At 40.6% G+C, this 24,076-nt stretch overlaps 1 protein-coding gene across 1 annotated transcript; it reads left to right on the forward strand.

The window, feature by feature from the left end:
* Window positions 1–2,960: 2,960 nt before the first annotated feature.
* LOC310662246 (vomeronasal type-2 receptor 26-like) lies at window positions 2,961–21,243 on the forward strand (the record flags this gene model as incomplete). The annotated part of the gene is made up of 10 exons (XM_083409019.1): window positions 2,961–3,178; window positions 3,643–3,934; window positions 4,915–5,163; window positions 6,138–6,278; window positions 13,532–13,635; window positions 14,314–14,605; window positions 15,249–16,049; window positions 17,050–17,277; window positions 19,262–19,388; window positions 20,345–21,243. The coding sequence occupies 10 exons, from the start codon at window positions 2,961–2,963 to the stop codon at window positions 21,241–21,243; spliced, it is 3,351 nt and encodes a 1,116-aa protein (XP_083265145.1).
* Window positions 21,244–24,076: the final 2,833 nt, after the last annotated feature.

Raw genomic sequence — 24,076 nt, forward strand, 5'->3', positions numbered from 1 at the left:
CTGTTACGAATTTGGGGTAGAACAGAGGGAAGTAGGCTGCATATCAGATCCTTCTAATCCCCGGATCCAGAATGTGTTAAAATATAAGCCAAGCTGGAGGGAATCAAAGAAGTTTGTAATTGACTCAACAAACTCAATTAAGACTTTAAGGAGCAGTTTGCAAGTATCCTGACTTTGTACCCCTCTGAGACATTTTGGAAAGTGGACAAGTGGTTTTAATACGCTTTCCATGGAAAAATACTGGATCTCCCCAGTATTTACTGGGAAACTGTACTGAATGTCCTTGGACCTAATCAGAAGTGAAAGGGGAAACTGGCTGTTCTGGAAACAATGGAAGGTCGGGGGGCAGAGATGAGCTCAGACACTGAGACTATGGCATTTTTGTATCAATGGAAAAGAGAATTTATGGAAAGTATGGCTAAGATATCAGAGACCATCACTACCAGATCGGATCAATATAATAACACAGTGGAAGAACCAGAAACAAGAAGAATAAACTCAGGGGAGACTCTTGGGCAAAGACAGGAGGAAAAGTTTGTAAAGGGGGAAAGCCTAATGGTTATGAAGAAAACCCGAAAGGAAAGAGTAGGGGGATTTGAGGGGCAGTATACACAGAAAGCATTTGAGGAAGTATTGGTAAAATCACCAGTGTCAAGACAAGAGGAGCTGAAATTTTCCAATTTTCCAATTGGGCCCTAATTGGTAGCAGCTTCTTAAGGAGCCTTAAATATGACTACAGGCCGGAAATAGCTAGAGAAATTTTGGTGAAATCACAACTGTGGAGACAGAGAAAAACTTGGAAAGAAGAAGGGCTGAAATTGGGAATTGCCCTAATAGGAAGCCCCTTCCAGAAGAGATTTAAATATGCCAAAGTAAGAAAAAAGAATGGGTAACAGTCTGGGGTTATTTATTTATTTATTTATTAGGTGCTAGCAGTTGTAAATAAATTGGGATATCAGCAGACATGGATTAAACACTTGCAAAAAGGAACAATAAGTATCATTTTAAAAGGGGAAATAGTCTGTAAGCATAGATGTGTAATATATAAAGTGGTTTGAATGTTTAAAATATCTGTGCAGTATATCATAAGTTTAATTGTTTAGTAGAAATTGGGTAAAGGGATCTGGAATGTAAGATGATTTCGTTTATTTAAAGAAACAGAAGAGGGGGTGGAGGGAAGTCTGGGGATTTAGGGGGAGGGGGAAAAATATTTTCTTTTTGGTTTTTTTTATGTTAATGTGAAATGTGCAGTGTAACTTTGTATTGATATAATGTGGCATATACTGGATTTTTGTAACTGAAAATTAATAAAAAATATTTTAACCCCCCCCCCCAAAAAAAAAGAAAGCCAGGCTACCTTCCTGGGTTGACGTGATTGCCTGGGTGATGGGCCATTAGGAGAATAAAGGAAAGGGGGCTCTATATGAGATACAAAATGGTTGGAAGGCCAAAGCCTGGGTTTATAGTTGAGAGTTTGAACTGATGTGACCTAGAAATAAAGCAACAAACTGGAGAAAGAGTCCAAGAGCAATGTTTTATGTCTGTTTGAATGGAAAGGCTCCAAGTAAGAGAAAAACTTGACGTTTAAGGGGTGCTAATGCTGTGAATCCCTCCATCGTAGGCTCAGATCGTATATACAGTGGTACCTTGGGTTAAAACTTAATTCGTTCTGGAGGTCCGTTCTTAACCTGAAACTGTTCTTAACCTGAAGCACCACTTTAGCTAATGGGGCCTCCCGCTGCCGCTGCGCCGCCACGTGATTTCTGTTCTCATCCTGAAGCAAAGTTCTTAACCCGAGGTACTATTTCTGGGTTAGCGGAGTCTGTAACCTGAAGCATCTGTAACCTGAAGCATCTGTAACCCGAGGTACCACTGTATGTGTAAATAAACCATATATACTAAAAACGTGACAGTCTCTGCTGTGCCTCATTCCAAAATGAAACACAAAGCCTGGCTGAGCGCCTGAAGACCTGGGAATCTAACACCACTTAGTGACTGGGGTGGAGTACAAGAATAAATATATCTGTCCTTAAATTATATTCCCATTTGTAAGCACAAAGAAAGGGAAGGGAAAATATAATAACCTATTTCTGGCACAACTTTTTACATTTTGGCAAAGAAAATAGTGACAAAATGAGTTAAGAAAAAAGAGACACAAGAATAAAAAGAGGTAATATTGAGCACTGCCAATGAACTAGAAATGTCATTTCGTGCTGGCAGAGACATTACCCATGTCTGATTTTAGTTTCTCCTGCATAAAAGCTGGTGCCATCTGTTGGCAAGACATGGAGACCAACTAATGCAATTGTTGTTCATTCATGTGAACTTTGAATGCAATGTAAGTAATTGAAAGCTCCTCCTCTCCCTAGGTTTCTTCTTTCCATGTCAGAATTTCAATAAGCTGGTGCTATGATTTCCAGTGTTTTTTTCTTGTTGTTTATCATTGTAAGTCAAAATCTCATGCAGCTAAGAGGAAATAAAAGCTTCTGTTAAGGAAGACACACAAGTGACTATCTTCCCATTAATTATCAAAAGAACTGTAATTAAAGTTCCCACTTGTCAAAGCACCTCATGGTATTGCACAGTACACTATCAAAGCTTATGAGAAAGTCTGTGAACGGTACTATAATTGAGCCTTTAAAAACTGGTGCCCTTGGACTGTTTGGGATTACAAGCCCAGCACCTGCAGCCAGCTTAGAATGCGGTGAATCGTAGCCCAAAACATGTGAGGGATAAAGTGTTGGAGGAGGCTAATAAAAATATATTACCTCCAGAAATCACAGCTAGAGGTGGGAATCAGAAACCAGCAAAGATCCATCAGTGTCATCACTATCCCCCCCCCCCCCACCGCCCCCAGTTTTCACATTCTGGATTTCAGATATATGGGCAGACTACTTCAGTCTCATAAGCTGTAACAGTACTAGGGGGATCTTAGTTTATAGTGGGAAATTGTACCAAGGATGGTGGCATTAATGGTCTTGCTGCTGATTCTACTTCCTCATGCAATATGCAAACCTACCATTGTTAAATGCCATGTCCATGATCCATACAATCCACTTCATCGGTATCACTGGGAAGGAGACCTCATCATTGGTGGCATAGCCTCTCACAGCATCATCATCTCCATTTCAATAGCCTTCACCGAAAAAACCCCACCAACATTGCTGGAAGAGCTAAAGTAAGAACTGGATAATTTCATTTCTGCATTTTGATTGCTTATTTCGACACTGGAGTGATGAGATTTAGAGGAAGGGTGACTAAACTGTGGGCTTGCACTGGTTGTTGGACTCCATCAGTTCCAGCCAGTAATGTCCAGCAATAATAATAGACATTGTAGTAGAGCAACATCTGGAGGGCCACAGTTCTCCACCCTTGTCCTGGAGGCAGAATTACTGTTTGGGTGAAAAGAGATGTGATGTGGGAGAAGTGTAAAATGTACCGGTATATCAGGGATATTTTAAAGTCTGTGCTCCCCTCCCATATAATTTTTCCCTACATCCCTTATGAGCAAGTAGGAGGATTCCTTGTGGTGATATCTGCTCAAGAGTTTCCTCCCCTGTAAAAAAAAAAGTTAAATAATTGCAGTAATAAATAATTCTAATGAGAATGAGGTTCAACTGAGTTGTAAAACTCTCTCTTTAGTGTGGTGCCTAAGAATTACCAGCACATTCTGGCCTTGCAATTTGCAGTGAAGGAGATCAACGAAAACCCTCAGCTCTTACCCAATGTTACTTTAGGCTTCCGCATCTATGACAGCTATTTCAATGCCAAATGGACCTCTCATGCCACAATGTTGCTCATATCCACACTGGAAACATTTGTCCCCAACTACATCTGTGACATCAAGAACAACTTGATAGCCATCATTGGGGGACTGGACTCCCAAACTTCCCTTCATGTGGCAACAATCTTGGATATCTATAAGGTTCCACAGGTGAGATATATATATATCTGTCAAGTTATGGGAATATCCAGGTAGATTTGGATTAATAAATGTGCACATTTCAAATAATGAGATGGGCACTTCTAATGGTAGATCCAAGCTAAGAAATAAAGTATTTTTAGCACATAAGTTATTACTTAAGATGTCCCTTCAGGTCTAGCCAATGCCTGATATATGATAACAGCTGACTGGCAGGTGATTGTCACTTGGCTAAGCAGAAATATCATGGGCAGTCCAAATGGCAAGGACTGGAAGGCCCAAATGGAAATTGCTCCAAAGTTGCTCATAATACACAAAGCTAATATTTAAAAGTTATTGTTGCCTCTGTCTCTTTCTCCCCCTACCACAACTACGTTTAGCTCATATATGGCCCTGCTCCAGTGATGAATGATAAAACCCCAGGCCTTTTCTTCTATCAGATGGTGCCCAAGGAAGACCACCAGTATAAGGGGATCCTGTCTTTGCTTCTGCATTTCAGGTGGATATGGATTGGGATTTTTACTTTCTATGATGAGAATGCAGAAAGATTTGTACAAACTGTGGTTCCACTTTTTTCTCAGAGTGGCATCTGTTTTGCCTTCATAGAAAGAAGTCACAAACTTACTTATGTCACTGAAATTAACGATATGTTTAAACTGGGGGCAAAAATACATGACAAAATAAATGATAGCAAAGCCAATGTAGTCTTGTTTTATGGAGAATCTTATGCTCTGGCATTTTTTAGATGGTTGCCTTACCTATCAGAACTGGAACAAAGTTCAAATACACCAAAAGGTAAAGTGTGGATTATGACAGCCCAGGTGGAGCTCACTTCTTTTGTCTATCAAAGGACTTGGGATACAGAAATACTCCATGGGGTTCTCTCATTCACAACTCACTCGAATGATCCACCAGGATTTCATCAATTTGTCCAGAGCAAAACTCCTTCCAACCCAAACGGTGATGGCTTCATTTTGGACTTCTGGCAACAGGCATTTGGCTGTGTATTTCCAAATCGAGTGATTAGCAGTGTGAAGGGGGATGTTTGCACTGGGCAAGAGAAGCTGGAGAATCTTCCTGGTCTTTTCTTTGAAATGAGCATGACCAGCCACAGCTACAACATCTACAATGCTGTCTATGCTGTGGCCCATGCTTTACATGCCATGTCTACATCCCGAGGCAAACACAGACCAGTAATGATCAGGGGAGGAATGAAGTTTCACAAAAAACGGCTGTGGCAGGTACTGGACTGCACACCCTTCCTCAAAGAGGTTCAAAACCTGTTCTGTTTGCCTTTTCTATCTGTCCATTTGGTTAACTGTCATTATCCCTATGCAACCACAGCAGGGGTCAACAATGTGGGTGCAGCAATGCTCTTGAAATCTTCCCCAGCTGCCCCCAAACCACTTCCTCTATTCATGCCTTTGGGCATGAGATGGTTGCTTTATCTCTCTTGAAATGCATATAAAGCCCAATGGGAACTCATCCACCTGCTTCTCTAGGTTCAAGTTCAGCCTACTGGACTTCCCTGCCTATTGACATCAGACAGACACCTTCACTGTATTCATTTAGGCACCTGCTTAAAACATGGTTTTTTTCCGGCATGCCTACCTAGACAAATGGGTATTGATGTACTTTAATCTCCTTTCATTTTACTGCTATTTAAATGTTTTAGATTTCTTCTTTTAAACTGTTTGAACTTAAGGTAGAAATACTGAAAGAGAACAAAAAGAAATGAATTCTATCCAAGCATGATATAGCCAACTTGTAGATTTTGCCTTTATCACTATTCCTTCTTCAACCTGTTGCTTCAACTATTCATACCAACCTCTTTGATGAGCATGGGGCTGATTCCCCATTTACCTCTGAAATTGGCATATACATGGAATAATATATCACATAGCATAGCATATAGAGTCTATAGAGAGCAAGGTTACATATTTTAGACAACAAAATGAACAGATCTCCTACTTTTTGTTAATAAAGTTTTTATGACTGTGTGCATTTGCTTCTGGAGATCTTAAAATCTTTAATTTGAAATGAACTTCAAAATGTGAATAAAGCTTTGCTTACATCTTATATATATAAAAATAAAAATATGAAAAGAAAACTGCTTTCCTCCAAGGTGGATATTGGGAAACGTGCCATGATAGTAAAAATCTTCATGGTCCTTTGCTGAATTGAAGCCTTTTCTATACTTTCTCTTTCTATCCAGCTCCATCGTTTTCTGAGGGGTTTCACATTTAACAACAGCGCTGGGGATAAGATTTCCTTGGACCAGAATGGGGAGATACTAGCTGGATTTGATATTACCAATTGGATTCTTTCCTCTAACCAATCCTTTCAGAGAGTGAAGGTAGGAGGGGTGGATTCCCTGGCTCCTCCACATCAAGTGTTGACCATCAATGAGGGAGCCATAAAATGGCACCATTGGTTTAACCAGGTAGGATATTACCATTAGCCATTTGTGACTTTGAAGACTTGAACATAACATACAAAAATATTTTCATTGTACATTGGTCAGTCTTCATAAAATTGGATGAAAGATAGCACAAGCTATGAATTAATGTTATAAGCTGAATGCACAGCCTGTATACTGGTTCTTGTTTCACTGATAGTGAATGTATAAATTGACAACTTGAAGAAGGGAATTCTAAATAGATTTTGATGGTACTGAATGTATTGTTATGAGTTTGGAGGATCAGTCTGGATGAAACCCTGGTTCCCTGTCCAATCCTGGGATCTTGCATCAGTGAGAGGAGAACACATAAAGGGAAGCTTGCAGAACAATAAAGCTATTTATTTAAATGTTTAATAAAAGCCATGTATACTAAAGACTGTGCTCTCCACTGGCCTTCCTTAAAAGAAAATCAAACTCCTGGGAAAACCACCCCATATTTTCTCACTTCTCGGAGACTGGTGTGGCATATAACAATATAAATACAAATTACACCCAAAGATAGTACTTGAAATATTTGGGCCCCCACACATCTGTGCCTGTATCCCAAATTTATGACTATGCTTTGACAAGGAAGAAAAATGATGTGACATTGACTTTTACATAAGTCCCATAAAAAAAGTCTAATCCCTATAACCTCTGGTTGTTATATTGCTAGATAGAACTATGGCCTGCAGGTATAAATATTTCAGTAAAAGAGGTAAGAGCTCAACTTCCCTTGTTAGCTTTTCTTTGAGTCCACTTATTTTATACATCTCTCTCTTTCATTTGTGTTTTAGACACAGCCTAATTCTGTATGTACTGAGAGCTGCCGCCCTGGTTTTTGCAGGAAAGTGAAGGAGGGGGAAGCATTTTGCTGCTATGATTGCATCCCGTGTCCAGAAGGGAAGATTTCAGACCAGGAGGGTAAGAAATTTACTGTATATATTTATACCTTTTTGCCTCTAATCGAGAACATGCATATAAAATTATGCAATCACCAAGGTTCCTTTTTACAGCTTATGAAATATTTAGAAATCCAGCAGAACAGGGACCTAATGAAAGTATGTGTGTGATAATTTGTGATGTTGAATGCTATTATTAAGGAAGAATCCTATAGCAAGATCCACCAGGGTGAACAGGATTAGTATAAAGTGCATTTTCAGATGAGCCAGAATGAGCATTCTGTAACAGCTGGAAATATCATATAGGGTTGAGACCAGGGTGGGGGGTGTCCTTAGAATACAATGCATGAAGGCTATTCTGCTTGGTCACATGATCTGGAAGTCCAGCCTAAATTAAGCTAAAGAAAAGGGTGGTGTAACCCTATTTAAAAAGCTTGTTTACTCTCTGACACTCTTTAGCCAGCTCAAGCAGCGGCAGCCCTGATCCTGAATGGATTTTGCATCTGGTGCACTTTAGGCTGTCTTAATTTACTCCTGGATTTAATTACACCATCACCTTGGCATACTATTTGCCCTTATTTCTGAAATCCTCTTCTACAACAGTCCTTGAAATCTGTTTTGACACTTTGGATACAGTTGGCTGAATCCTTGTTACTTTCACATATGTTTACCCATAATTTGTTTGATTTATTACATACTTAACCCTGCATTTTCTCTTAAAATGTGTTTAGACAAATATTTTTTTCCATACAAATAATATTTCAATGTGCACTTGTTTTCTGGTAACATATTTAAACATGCATTTTGATGCCCTTAAACTTTGGGGAATAGCGGCAGAAGGTTTGGAGACGTGTGAAATACTTAAATCCACAAAACAGTTGAAAGGTGTTGATTTGGTCATCTAATGTAGAAATTTGCAAAGTCTGAATTACACAATCACTACTTAATGAAGGAGTAAGTAAGTGTGAGCAACTAGATCAGTGACAGGTAAATCTGAGTTGGCTTCTGGCTGCAGATCAGGAAGGGTCTTTTTGGCGCTCCTTTTTGCATTTTGCCTCCATCAATATTCTACATCAGATAGGATAAAGGGGCATGGTTCCATCATTTTAAGTATCTATCGTTTGGAACTCCTTGTATGCTTTTTAAATCACTTTTATTATATATTCAAATTAACATACTTCATTTTTTTAAAAAAACTGGTCCAAATGTTGAAATGAAAAAAATAGAGGAAGAGTAGTTGCATGCTGGTCATATTTTTGGGATTAAGAACCATGTTTTTCTTTCTCAGACATGAACGACTGCTATGAATGTGAAGATGAAAAGTATCCGAATAAAAATAAGACTATATGTCTTCCCAAGCATGTGACTTTCTTGTCCTTTGAAGAACCTCTGGGCCTCAGCTTAGCCTCTTCTGCTCTTTCCTTTGCTTTCATTACAGCACTGGTACTGGAAATATTTTTGAAGCACAGGGACACTCCTGTTGTGAAAGCCAACAACCGGGACCTCACCTACGCTCTGCTCATCTCCCTCTTGCTTTGCTTCCTCTCCGCAATACTATTCATCGGATATCCTGACAAGGTGACGTGTCTCCTCCGACAAACTGCTTTTGGCATCATCTTCTCAGTGGCTGTTTCTTGTGTGTTGGCAAAAACCATCACTGTGGTTCTGGCTTTCATGGCCACAAAACCAGGATCCAGAATGAGGAAGTGGGTGGGGAAAGGACTGGCAAACTCTATTGTCCTCTCCTGCTCCTTTATCCAAGCACTCATCTGCACTGTATGGCTGGTGATCTCTCCTCCATTCCCTAATGCTGACATGAAGTCAGTGGCTGAAGAAATTGTACTGGAGTGCAATGAGGGGACGGTGACCTTCTTTTACTGTGTCTTGGGCTACATGGGCTTCCTAGCTTTGCTCAGTTTCACAGTGGCTTTCCTTGCCCGGAAATTACCTGACAGTTTCAACGAAGCCAAGTTCATCACTTTCAGCATGTTGGTCTTTTGCAGTGTTTGGTTATCCTTTGTTCCTTCCTACATGAGCACAAAGGGGAAATACATGGTGGCTGTGGAGATCTTCTCTATCTTAGCCTCCAGTGGTGGGTTGTTGGGTTGCATCTTTTGCCCAAAATGTTACATTATTTTGCTGAGGCCTGAGCTGAACAATAAGGAGCATCTAATAAGAAGAAAATTCTGAAGAAATCAACTGTCCACCCCACAGGATTTAACCCTTCTCTGCTGTCAGCTGGAAAGTGGGAAGGAGATGGCGTCTCTCCTTTCCCTGCCTGCTCCCAACTTTAATTAGAATTTTTAAAACATCAGTTAAATACGCCCAAATTGATGCAAGGCAGGGCAGTTGTTTCCCTCAGCCAGCCCAATTCAGGGCCCCAGATTGCACCCCCAGATCAGGTAGTCTGTGCAGATGTCTATTACCTGAAAATCTCCACTACTTGCACTGTTTCAACGCATATCTTTTTCCCCACCTGCTTTCTTCAAAACTGTAAATCTGACAGTTAATCTGAGTAACATTGCTTTGCCATCACACCCGCACCAAGGAAGACTCATGACACCACTTTAAGTTGGGGAAAATGTTTATATACATTAAATATAACTTATGGGGCAACTTGTTATAGCCATTTGCCCTTAGCAGCAGAGATAGACAATTACCACGACCACATTAAAGAAAGGGAAAGAGCTAAATAAATTACCAACTAATTTAAAGGGAGAGAAATATGCCAAGCACCCAAAATGTAGTTATTTAAGATTCCAATCATTTTGGGTTGGCAGGATATCACTGGTTTTTAGCCCAACAATTATATCTGCTTCTTGACAATATGCTCCAAACGTAAAAAAAAATTAAAAAAGCAAAACAAAAGATACAGCTGGAGAATTGCACAAGCAAGGAGGCGAGAATGGGAAGCCTTTTGGGGTTGCCCCCCCCCCCGCCCCCGCCGCCCAATGCCAGCTGGCTTTAAAACATTCTTAGTGTTTCTTGTTTGAATCTTCAGGTTGCTTGCTTCTCTGTAGTCAGAGCCTGGATGAATGCTTCTGTGCTGCTGGGATTTTCAAACTTGTGTGTTTGATAGAAGCACCTGGCATAATTAAATCCTCCTGCTCTCAGTTGGTGGTGGAGAAAGAAGATGCAGTATCTCCATTTTTTTAGCTGTGAAATAAAAAATGTGTACAGCCCAGCAACTCTCCGTTTGTGTGGAGGCTGTCATTACACGAATCAGCTGTCTCACATAAACCTGTTCCACCCCCTTCTGGGGCCAAAAAAGGCATGTGCATCAGCAGTCACACATCCATTGGGTGCATGCAAAATGGTCACCGCCTGTACATGTAATTGCAACTGATAATAACTTAGACCGACATGCAGGCCTCGTGGGTTGGTTGCTGATGTCCTAGGCTTGGTGGTAAGTTGGCAGGATATCAACATACCACAAAAGAGAATGATACCAACTTACCACAGTGAGAGAAGAGGCTGGGCTTTTCTTCAGACAGAACTCACCAAAACTCAATTCTGGCACCTCTCACATGGGTGCCATTGCCATTATAAGAAAACAAGGAAGGCATTCATGTTGAGTTTCTAAAAAATATAGCACTGAGAAGGAGCACTGGGCTGGCTGCATCCTTGGTGGCAATGGACAAGAAGAGGGGGCCCTCCTAATGACCCCATGGGGTTCCCCAGAAGTGGTTCATACTGAGATTAAGGAGTAGGAATGAATTAGAATATTAGAATTAAAATGCACGCATGAAAGTATTGCATTGCATTGATTATAAAATAGGGGCTGGAACCTCATTTCCCGGCACCCAAGTGTAATAAAAGTTGGCTTTTGAAATTGTCTGTGTTGTGAATTTCTGGGTTTAGAACTGTTTAGGCACATTTTCAGGGCAGCATGTGTCTTAACTCACAAAACAGATCCACTTTTCATATGTGCATGTTTTTAGAGGTTCAGGGGTAGATTATGTGTACATTCAACTCCCAACACTTCCTGCATATATGGAAAATAGAATGGCCAGAAATCTCCTCCCCCCACTTCCATTTTGGTACATTTGGACTACATTATTTTGTTGAGACCAGAACTGAATGAGAGGGATCTATTAATTAGAAGGAGGACTTGAAAAAAAGCAAAAAGAGTATTTGTTTTCTTCAGTGTACAGGCTGGGAATTTGTGTCCATCCATCACATTGTCACATTGTTGAGATGAGGAAAGGGTGGGTTCATTGTATAAGACCAAACTAGCTGATCAAATTTGCTGATCAAGCTGGAACAGCATGACAAGGAATTGAGCACAAAGTTATCAATGAGAAACAGAGAAAGATCTGGGGAACCAATTAGGAAGAGACACCTCAAGTAAGTTAGAGATAGGGAAAGAGAATTCCGGTGCATCTATTTGATGTAGAAGGTCAGGAGACTCAAATGAACTCCAGATTTACACCTTCATGCATGGTAGCAGAATCCCTTTTGGAAATCTTTGGAATCACATTATGAAACATCTAATGAAACAAAATTCTTATACAGGGATCTGCTACCTTCAAATATTACTCTTTCTAAAGGTATAAAATCATTCATCGTACAGGAATAACCTATATTCTGCTACTTCTTCTTCTTGCTGACTTGCAATTTAGCTTTTAACATTATATCATTTTATATACTGTTATGAATTTGGGCTTGGATAGGAGAAGTAGGCTGTATGTCAGAACCTTCTAACCCCAGGATTGAGCAAGTGTTAAAATATAAGCCAGGCTACCTTCCTGTGTTGAGGTGATTGCCTGGGTGATGGGCCATTAGGAGAACAAAGGAAAAGGGGCTCTATGTGAGACAGGAAATGGTTGGGGCCCCTCCCTCAATTGGTTGGAAAGACCAAGCCCAGGTTTAGAGTTGGGAGTTTGCAGTAATGTGACCTAGAAATAAATCAGAAAGAGTCATAGAGCAATGTTTGATGTCTTTTTTAATCCAAGGGTACAGCTAAGAGAAAAATGAGACCCTTTAGGGGTGTTAATGCTGTGAACCCCTCCATCATAGGCTTAGATCTCATTCATATATATATATCTATATGCGTAAATAAACCATATATTCTAAAAACGCCAGAATCTCTGCTGTGCCTCATTCCAAAGGATACACAAAGTGTGGGTGAGCACCTGAAGCACAAACCACTTAGAGATTGGGGTGAAGTGCAAGAATAAGTATGTCTGCCCTTAAATTATATTCCCATTTGTAGAGCACAAAGAAAGGGAAGGGGAAATATAATAACCTATTTCTGGCACAACTTTTTACATTTTGGAGAAGAAAGTAGTGACAAAATGAGATAAGGAAAGGGAGATGCAAGAATAACAAGAGATAATATTGAGCCCTGCCAACAAATTAGAAATGCGTTTCCATGTTGGCAGAGACATTTCCCATGCCTCATTTTAGTTTCTCCAGCAAAAGAGCTGGTGCTTTCCCCCCATCCATTAGCAAGACAAGGATTGCATCCTTGGTGGCAATGGACAAGACAAGGACACCAACTAATGCCATTGTTCTTAGCTAGTGCTATGATCAAACATGTTCATTTCATCCCTATGAGACCAAAAGGTTTTATTTCCAGTGGGGTTTTTTTCTGATTGTTTATCATTGTAAATCAAAATCTCATGAAGTGGCGTTGTTTTTTTAAAAAAGAAACACAAGTGACTATCTTCCCATCAATTATCAAAAGAACTATCATTAATGTTCTTACTTGTCAAATCATTTCCTGGACTTGCACAGTACACTATCAAAACAAATGAAAAAGTCTGTGAAAGGTACTATAATTTAGCCTTTAAAAGACTGGTGCCCTTGGACTATTCTGGATCACAACCCCATCACCTGTTTTAAATGCTGTGAACTGTAGTCCAAAACATCTGAGGGATACTAGGTTGGAGAAGGCAGAGAGAGAGAGAGAGAGAGAGAGAGAGAGAGAGAGAGAGATTACCCCCAGTAATCACAGCTAGATGTGGGAATCAGAAACAAGCAAGGATCCATCAGCACCATCTCTATCTCCCCCCCCCCCCCCCCAGTTTTCATAGTCAGGATTTCATACCTATCATCAGACTAAAAGGCCAACAAGTTAAACTGCTTCAGTTTCAAAAGCTGTAACAGTGCTGGAGGAATTTTAGTGTGCATGGAAAAATTGTTCCAAAGATGGTGGCATTGTTCTTCTTGCTGCTGATTCTACTTCCTCATGCAATTAGCAAATCTCCCATTGTTAAATGTCATGTCCATGATCCATACATTCCACTTCATCAATATCATCAGGAAGGAGACCTCATCATTGGTGGCATAGCCTCTCATAGCATCATCATCTCCATTTCAATAGCCTTCACCGAAAAACCCCTACCAACATTGCATGAAGAGCTAAAGTAAGACCTGGGTAATTTCATTTCTGCACTTTAATTCCTTCTTTGCACACTGGAGTGATCAGTTTTAGAGGAAGTGTGACTAAACTGTGGCCCTGCAGTGGTTGTTGGACTCCATCAGTTCCATCAATAATAATGGAAATTGTTGGACAACAGCATCTGGAGGGCCACAGTTCTCCACCCTTGTCCTAGAGGCAGAACTACTGTTTGGGTCGAAGGAGATGTGAGGTGGAAGAAATGTGGTCAGGAGGGTCTCCTCTAGTTTGAAAGAAATGTTGCCACTTTCCCCATTGAATTAAATATTTAGGTACCATATGAAGACATGTAACATTGTTGTGGAAATATCTGCATCAGTACTGCTTCAGGGCCCATGAGAGTGAAATAAGTACAGGATTTCTACACAGATTATGAAGCCAGCATTAAAAATGTACATCGGGGACATTTTAAAGTCTGTGCTCCCCTCCCATAGAATTTCCCCCTTCTTCCCTTTTCAACCTTGTAGACAAGGAGGAGGATCATTTGCAGTGATTCATGTTCAAGAGTTTCCTCCCCTGCAAAAAAAGAAGTAATAATTAAATGAACACAGTAATAAATAATACTAATGAGGATGATGAAGAACAGAGTTATGATAAATTTAGAAAGTGTTACATGCCCTTCTGATGGAAAATGAAACTCTTTTAGTGTGGTGCCAAAGAATTACCAGCACATCCTGGCCTTGCAATTTGCAGTGAAGGAGATCAACGAAAACCCTCAGCTCTTACCCAATGTCACTTTAGGCTTCCACATCTATGACAGCTATTTCAATGCCAAATGGACCTCTCATGCCACAATGTTGCTCATATCCACACTGGAAACATTTGTCCCCAACTACATCTGTGACATCAAGAAAAACTTGATAGCCATCATTGGGGGACTAGACTCCCAAACTTCTCTTCATGTGGCAACAATCTTGGATATCTATAAGGTTCCACAGGTGAGATAGATATATCTCTGACGTGTCATGGAAACTAGGCATATTCAGATAGATTTGGATAATAAAATGTGCACATTTCAAATAATCTGCTAATGGCAGATCCAAACTAAGAAATGAAGTATGGTAAGCACATAAGTTATTGCTTCTGGCGTACCTTTTGGCCTAGCCAGTTCCTGATACAGTGGGACCTCGAGTTGCAGACGCTTCAGGTTACAGACACTGCTAACCCAGAAATAGTAGCTCGGGATAAGAACTTTGCTTCAGGATGAGTACAGAAATTGTGCGGCGGTGGCAGCGGGAGGCCCCATTGGCTAAAGTGGTACCTCAGGTTAAGAACAGTTTCAGGTTAACAACGGACCTCAAGAACGATTAAGTTCTTAACCCGAGGTACCACTGTATATGATAACAGCTGATTGGCACGTAAGAATCACTTGACTTAGCAAAAATAGCATGCACAGGCCAAATGGCAAGGATTGGAAGGTCCAAATGGAAATTGCCCCAAAGTTGCTCATAATACACAAAGCTAATATTTAAAAGTTATTGTTGCCTCTGTCTCTTTCTCCTCCTACCACAACTACGTTACCTCATATATGGCCCTGCTCCAGTGATGAATGATAAAACCCCAGGCCTTTTCTTCTACCAGATGGCGCCCAAGGAAGCCCATCAGTATAAGGGAATCCTGTCTTTGCTTCTGCATTTCACGTGGATATGGATTGGGATCCTTACTTTCTATGATGAGAATGCAGAAAGATTTGTGCAAACTGTGGTTCCACTATTTTCCCAGAGTGGCATCTGTTTCGCCTTCATAGATAGAAGTCACAAATTTACTTATGTCACTGAAATTAATGATATGTTTAAACTGGGGGCAAAAATACATGACAAAATAAATGATAGCAAAGCCAATGTAGTATTGGCTTATGGAGAATCATATGCTCTGGCATTTTTTAGATGGTTGCCTTACCTATCAGAACTGGAACAAAGTTCAAATAAGCCAAAAGGTAAAGTGTGGATTATGACAGCCCAGGTAGAGCTCACTTCTTTTGTTTATCAACGGACTTGGGATACAGAAATACTCCATGGGGTTCTCTCATTCTCAACTCACTCTAATGATCCACCAGGATTTCGTCAGTTTGTCCAGAGCAAAACCCCTTCCAGCCCAAAAGGAGATGGCTTCATTTTTGACTTCTGGCAACAGGCATTTGGCTGTGTATTTCCAAATCAAATTGTTGGCAGTGTGACAGGGGATATTTGCACAGGGCAAGAGAAGCTGGAGAATCTTCCTGGTCCTTTCTTTGAAATGAGCATGACCAGCCACAGCTACAACATCTACAATGCTGTCTATGCTGTGGCCCATGCTTTACATGCCATGTCTTCATCCCGAGGCAAACACAGACAAGTAATGATCAATGGAGGAATGAAGTTTGACAAACAACCGCTGTGGCAGGTAATGGGCTGAACACCCTTCCTCAAAGATGTTCAAAAGCCTTTGGTTTTATACAATTGCTAACTGTCATTTTCCCTATGCAACCACAGCTTGGGGCACCAATGTGGGTGCGGCAATGCTCTTGAAATTTTCCCCATGTGCTGCCAAACCACTTCTTCAATTCACTGCCCTTTGGCCATGAGATAGTTGCTTTATGTCTCTCGAAATGCAAATAGAGCCAAATGGGTTCTCCATTTGCTTTTCTAGCTTCAATTTCAACCTACTAGACATCCCTGCCTATTGACATCAGACAGACACCTTCACTGTATTCATTTAGGCACCTGCTTAAAATATTTTTGTTTACACAAGGCACGTGAGTGTTCTCGTATTTTAATCTCCTTGCATTTTACTTCTAATTTTAAACCTTTTAAATGTCTTCTTTTAAACTGTTGGAACTTAAAGCAGAAATACTGAAAGAGAACAAAAGGAATGAATTCTATCCAAGCATGATTTAGCCAAATTCTAGACTTTCCCTTTATCACCATTCCTTCTTCAACCTGTTGCTTCAAATATTCATATCAACCTCTTAGATCAGCATGAGGCTGATTCCCCATTTACCTCTGAAGTTGGCATATAAAAGGAATAATATATCACATACCAAAGCATATAGAGTCTATAGAGAGCAAAGTGATATAACCTGGAGAGGTACCTATTTATCTACTTGCACTGACGTGCTTTCGAACTGCTAGGTTGGCAGGAGCAGGGACCGAGCAACGGGAGCTCACCCCGTCGTGGGGACTTGAACCGCCGAACTTCTGATAGGCAAGCCCTAGGCTCTGTAGTTTAACCCACAGTGCCACCCACGTCCCTAAATCACACACACACACATTTAAAAAATGTGAAAAGAAAACTGCTTTCCTTCAAGGTTTATATTTGGAATCCTGACACGAAAGTGAACATCATGATCATCTTTTGCTGAATTGAAACCTTTTCTATACTTTCTCTTTCTTTTTCAATCCAGCTCCACCATTTTCTGAGGGGTATCTCATTTAACAACAGTGCTGGGGATAAGATTTCCTTCGACCAGAATGGGGAGATACTAGCTGGATTTGATATTACCAATTGGATTGTTTCCTCCAACCAGTCCTTTAAGAGAGTGAAGGTAGGAGGGGTGGATTCCCTGGCTCCTCCACAGCAAGCTTTGACCATCAATGAGGGAGCCATAAAATGGCACCATTGGTTTAACCAGGTAGGATGCGAACATCAGCCATTTGTGTACATAACATTCAAACATATTTTCATTGCGCGATGTTCTGCCTTTTAAAAATGGATTAAAGGTAGCATAGCTTTGAATTAATGTTATAAGCTGAATGCACAGCCTGTATAGTGGTTCTTGTTTCACTGAAAGTGAATATATAAATTGACAACTTGAAGAAATGAATTCTAAATAGATTTTAATGGTATTGAATTTACTGTTAAAAGTTTGCAATATCAGTCTGGATGAAACCCTGGTTCCCCTTCCAGTCATGGGATTCTGCATCATTGAGGGGAGAACACAGAAAGGGGAGCTTGCTGAACTATTTTAAATATAGCCATATGTTTAAATGTTTAAATAAAGTCATATATACTCAAGACTGTGGTCTCCGGCAATCATTAAAAGAAAATCAAACTCCTGAGTAAACCACCACAGATTTTCTCACTACTTGGAGACTGGTGTGGCATATAACAATGTAAATTGAAATTACACTCAATGGGCCAACCTAGATAGTATCTGGAATACTTGGGCTGCCACACATCTGTGCCTCTATCCCAAATTTATGAGAATACTTTGACAAGGAAGAAACATGAAATGACATCAAATTTTACATAAGCCCCATAACAAAAGCCTAATCCCTATAGCCTCTGGCTGTTATATTCCTAGACAGAACTAAAGAGCAAAGTAAGGTCTTCAGTGTTTAAAATATTCTGTACAATGTCATCAACAAGGAAGTCCTTACCCCCTCTGTACCTTGGTACACCCTGACAGTCACTAAGAATCATACTCCAGGACATCTGAATGCTCCACCTTAGATGAGGATATTAAACCCACAAATGAATAGCTCAGTGGAGATTTAACTGCCATCACCTGCTGGATATAAAGCAGTGGCTCTCTATTATGGCTTTGCTAAAAGGCCCAAGGCAAGGAAGAAGAAGAAGAAGAAGAAGAAGAGGAGGAGGAGGAGGAGGAGGAGGGGGAGGAGTTTGGATTTGACATCCCGCTTTATCACTGCCCGAAGGAGTCTCAAAGCGGCTAACATTCTCCTTTCCCTTCCTCCCCCACAACAAACACTCTGTGAGGTGAGTGGGGCTGAGAGACTTCAGAGAAGGGTGACTGGCCCAAGGTCACCCAGCAGCTGCATGTGGAGGAGTGGAGACTCGAACCCGGTTCCCCAGATTACAAGACTACCGCTCTTAACCACTACACCACACTGGCTGATGTTGGATGATATAATGCAGATTACACAAAAACACATTGGATCAAACCACACGGGCTGAACTTTAAACAAAATATTTTTTAAAACAGATTTTGCTTTAATGGGCAAGGAAAACATTAAACATGTTAATTTTTAATTTTTCAAAATTCATAAATAAAAATTATTTAAACAGTGAAATATTAATCATGTTTTAACCACTCTGATGTTTGTCAACAATTGAAAGTGTGTCATTCTTGACAAGCATGATTAAAGTGCATCAGTGGTTTTCACCAAAATTAGAAAGAAACCTATCTATGGCTGGCATGTATAAATATTTCAGTTTTTAAAAAGGATCCATATGTCAATGTTCAGCACTTTCTAAACTGTGGATCCTTTTATAAATGACCTCACAAGGCGTGCTTCAAGGTTTTAAAATAGCAGGTGTATAACTTTGAGGCTTAATTTGCATTAAGGGACACCACCACAACCCCTTAATGTCACTCTGACAGAAAGAGGTGTGCATACCTAGTCCGAGCCCTGACCATACAGGATATTAAAAATATTACTATCCACAACAGTAACGGCAAAAATAACAATTTATTAGAGTTTGCACATTGAGTCAATGGGAAATGTCAGAAAATGAGTCATAATGGAATGGAAACAACCTATTAGGTGAATCGCTGTTGTTCTTTTGCAAGTTCCTTTTAATGAAGAGCTCAAATTTGAGTGGACTTTGAGTCCACTTTTTAAATACATCTCTCTCTTTCATTTGTGTATTAGACAAAGCCTGACTCTGTATGCACTGAGAGCTGCCGCCCTGGTTTTTACAGGAAAGTAAAGGAGGGGGAAGCATTTTGCTGCTACGATTGCATCCCATGTCCAGAAGGGAAGATTTCAGATCAGAAGGGTAAGAAATTTATTGTATATATTTAAAGCCTGTTGCCTCTGTTGTGTAATTAAATTCGACCTTTTTCCAATAAATCTCTTCGGATTGATTTATTGGTTTATGGCGTCCAGCACACTCCCTCCGCACGGGCCTCTGTAGGTCGTAAAATCATCAGCAGAATTACGCAGCGTGCGTGTGATAAGGGAAGAATTCCGAGGCGTCAGCTTCTGTTCCTTAAAGTTCTTTATTGCTCCAAAAACATATTTACAAAGATCAGAACCCATCTGAATGCAACTGCATTTTCTCTGCTCCTTTCGCCGGAGCTGCGCAGTTCAACTAACTGCTTTCGGTTCCCACTGAACACACACTGCGTTCCAGCACGTCACATCCTGGCTGGTAAGCCCTTCCCCTCAGCTCCGAGGCACAGCAGATTAACCCTTCACTGCTCTCAACAGCCTCTAATCGAGAACATGCATATGAAATCATGCATTCACCAAGATTCCTTTGACAGTTCAGGAAATATTGAGAAACCTTGCTGAAGAGGGACATAATGAAAGTGTGTGTGAGAGAGAGGGGGGGAGAGAGAGAGAGAGAGAGAGAATTTGTGATTGTGGATGTTGAATGTTGTTATTAAGGAAGAATCCTATAGCAAGATCCACCACATTGAACAGGATTAGGATAAAGTGGATTTTCAGATGAGCCAGGAGGTTTCTATAAGAGCTGGAAATAGGCCATCATATCTGCTTGATATGATATAATAAACAAAGCAGGCGGAGGTGAACGTGATGCTTCTTAAACTGGTGTAAGCCTTGGACCCTTTTAAAATCCCTTTTTAAATCATTTTAATAATGTATTCAAAAGATTATACTTTAATTGTTTAAAAAAATGGTCCAAATGTTGAAATGAAAAAAAAGTAGAAGAATAAACGCATATTGGTCATATTTTTGGGATTAAGAACCATGTTTTTCCTTCACCAGACATGAATGACTGCTATGAATGTGAAGATGAAAAGTATCCAAGCAAAAATAAGACTATATGTATTCCTAAACATACAACATTCTTGTCCTTTGAAGAACCTCTGGGCCTCAGCTTAGCCTCTTCTGCTCTTTCCTTTGCTTTCATTACGGCACTGGTATTGGAAATATTTGTGAAGCACAGGGACACTCCCGTTGTAAAAGCCAACAACCGGGACCTCACTTACGCTCTGCTCACCTCCCTCTTGCTTTGCTTCCTTTCTGCATTACTGTTCATCGGATATCCTGACAAGGTGACATGTCTCCTCCGACAAACTGCTTTTGGCATCATCTTCTCAGTGGCTGTTTCTTGTGTGTTGGCAAAAACCATCACTGTGGTTTTGGCTTTCATGGCCACAAAACCAGGATCCCGGATGAGGAAGTGGGTGGGGAAAGGACTGGCGAACTCTATTGTCCTTTCCTGCTCCCTTCTCCAAGCACTCATCTGCACTGTATGGCTGGTGATCTCTCCTCCATTCCCTAATGTTGATATGAAGTCAGTGGTTGAAGAAATTGTACTGGAGTGCAATGAGGGGACGGTGACCTTCTTTTACTGTGTCTTGGGCTACATGGGCTTCCTAGCTATGGTCAGTTTCACTGTGGCTTTCCTTGCCCGGAAATTACCTGACAGTTTCAACGAAGCCAAGTTCATCACTTTCAGCATGTTGGTCTTTTGCAGTGTTTGGTTATCCTTTGTCCCTTCCTACATGAGCACAAAGGGGAAATACATGGTGGCTGTGGAGATCTTCTCTATCTTAGCCTCCAGTGCTGGCTTGTTGGGCTGCATTTTTTCCCCAAAATGTTACATTATTTTGCTGAAGCCTGAGCTGAACAATAGGGAACACCTAATAAGAAGAAAATGATGAAGAAATCAAAGGTCTGTGTCATTGGCTATAATATCTAGTTCAGGGATTTGTACGTATCCTTGAAAAGAAGCACCCAGAAACCTCCTCAATCTCCCATATTCAGCTATTCCAGATCCACTGTATCTTTTCCTCTGCTCGCTGTGAAGTCTGCATTTGTCATTCTTAGGCCTCAGCACTGTACTATTCTGCTCTGATGCTCTTTCCCGCAACTTTTCCCCACTAGAGATTGATGATCTTACCCTGTCTAATCCCATTTTATTTTTCTGCATGTGGCTGTGTTAATGTTCATCCTGCTCCACTCCAGGGGAGATTTCTTAGGAAAGGTCTGTAGAAATCCTTTAAAAACTGAACATAGAAACAGTCACAAAATATAAGCACTGAGTACTAAAAGGTTTATGAAGGACCTGCCCTATCTTTTTTCTTTCCCCTTTCTTCCTTCAAAACTGTAAATCTGACAGTTATTCTGGTTAAAAATATTTTGCCATCACACAAACACCAAGGAAGACTCAAGACACCACTTTAAGTTGGGGGGAAAGCTTATATTCATTAAATATATCATTTAGGAAAATGTATTATAACCATCTGCCCTTAGCAGGAGAGGTAGACAATTTCCATGACCCTATTAAAGAAAGGGAAAGAGCAAAATAAATAACCAGCTAATTTAAAGGGAAATAAATATACCAAACACCCAAAATGTAGTTATTTCAGATTCCACTTTGAGTTTGGCTGGATTTCACTGGTTTTTAGTCCAATAATATCTGCTTCTTCGCAATATGTTCAAAAAGCAAATAATAATAAAAAGAGAAGAAACAAAAGATAAAGCTGGAGAAATGCATGAAGAAGGGGGGAGAATGGGAAGCTTTTTGGGGTTGTTTCCCCCCCCCCCCCATCCCAGCTGGCTTCAAAACATTCTTGCTGTTGTTTGTTTGAATCTTCAGGTTGCTTGCCTTTCTGTAGCCAGAGCCTGGATAAATGCTTCCGTGTTGCTGCATTTTCAAACGTTGTTTAAAGGTGAAATAATAAATGTGTACAGGTCAGATGGAGTACCAGCAATTCTCCATTTGTGTGGAGGTTGTTTTCTGGGTCATTACATTAATCAGTGGACTAACCTAAGCTTGTTCTGCCCCTGTTCCACATCCTTTCAGGGCCAAAAATGATGCATGTATCGGCAGTCACAGGTCCATCAGGAACATGCAAAATGCTCACCCCTGTACATGTAATTGCAACTGGCAATGACTTGGTCTGGGAGGGACATATAAAGGCCTTGTAGGTTGGTTCCTGATGTGCTAGGCTTGGTGGTAAGTTGGCAAGATCCTAACACAAGTGAAAGAAGAGGGTGGGCTTTTTATCAGGCAAAACTCATCAGAACTCAGTTTCAGCACCTCTCGGGTGGGCACAATTCCCATTATAAGAGAACATGGGAGGCATTCATGCTGAGCACCGGCAATTCTGTTTATAGAAAATTAGCACTGAGAAGGTGCATTGGGCTGGATCCTTGGTGGCAATGGGCAGGAAGAGGGGCTCCCTCCTAGTGATCCCCTGGGGTTCCCCAGGAGTGGTTCACATCATAGGAGCCTCTGTAACTAAGGGTTATGTTTCACCACTTTCTTTTCCACTTTGAAAGAACTCTTATCTCTTCATATTAAGGAGTATGAATGTATTAGAATATTAGGATTAAAATGCACCCATGAAAGTATTGCATTCCATTTATTATAACATAGTGGCTAAAACCTCATTTCCCCACACCCAACTGTAATAAAAGTTTGCTTCTTAGATTGTCTGTGTTTTGAATTTCTAGGGGTTAGAACTGTTTAGGCACATTTTCAGGGCAGCATAGGTCTGACGCACAAAACAGATCCACCTCACATACGTATATATTTTTAGAGGTTCATGGTCAATTATATGTACATGCATCTCCCAAAGCTTCCTGAGCATCTGGATAATAGCATAGCCAGAAATCTTCTTGATATTAACTGAGAATCCTCCCCCTCCCTCCCTCCCTCCCTCCCTCCCTCCCTTCCATATTGGTATATCTGGAATACATTATTTTTTTCAAACCTGAATGGAACAATAGGGATTTCTTAATTAGATGGAAGTCTTGAAGAATGCACAAGAGTATCTCTTTACTACGGTTTATAGCCCAGTAATTTTTGTACATCCATCACACTGTCACATTGTCTAAATGAAAAATTTAGAGGGTGGTGTCATTGTATGAGACCAAACTTGCTGATCAAATGTGCTGATGAAGCTGGAAGAGCAGGAAAAGGAACTGAGCAGCAGTTATCAATGAGAGACAGAGAAAGATCTGGGAGCCCATTAGGAAAAGACATCCCAAGTGAGTTGGAGATACCTTCATGCATGAAAGTAGGATCCCTCTTGGAGAGTGTTGGGGTCACATTGTAATATATCTAATGAAATTAAATTCCTATACAAGAATCTGCTACCTTCAAACATTACTCTTTCTAATGATATAAAATCACTCATCGTACATGGACAACTCATATTCTTCTATTTCTCATTTTTGCTGTTGTGTATTTTGGGTTTTAGTATTATATCACTTTATATGCAGTTATGAATTTGGGCTGGAACAAGGGGAAAGCAGGCTGCATGTCAGATGCTTCTAACCCCTGGATTCAGCAAGTGTTAAAATATAAGCCAGGCTACCTTCCTGTGTTGAGGTGACTGCCTGGATGATGGGCCATTAGGAGAACAAAGGAAAGGGGCCTCTATGTGGGAGAGGAAATGGTTGGGGCCCCTCCCTCAACTGGTTGGAAAGACAAAGCCCGGGTTTAGAGTTGAGAGTTTGGAGTGATGTGACCTAGAAATAAAG

The sequence above is a fragment of the Podarcis tiliguerta genome (assembly GCF_965153285.1).
Source record: "Podarcis tiliguerta genome assembly, chromosome: 13".
Lineage (NCBI taxonomy): Eukaryota > Metazoa > Chordata > Lepidosauria > Squamata > Lacertidae > Podarcis > Podarcis tiliguerta.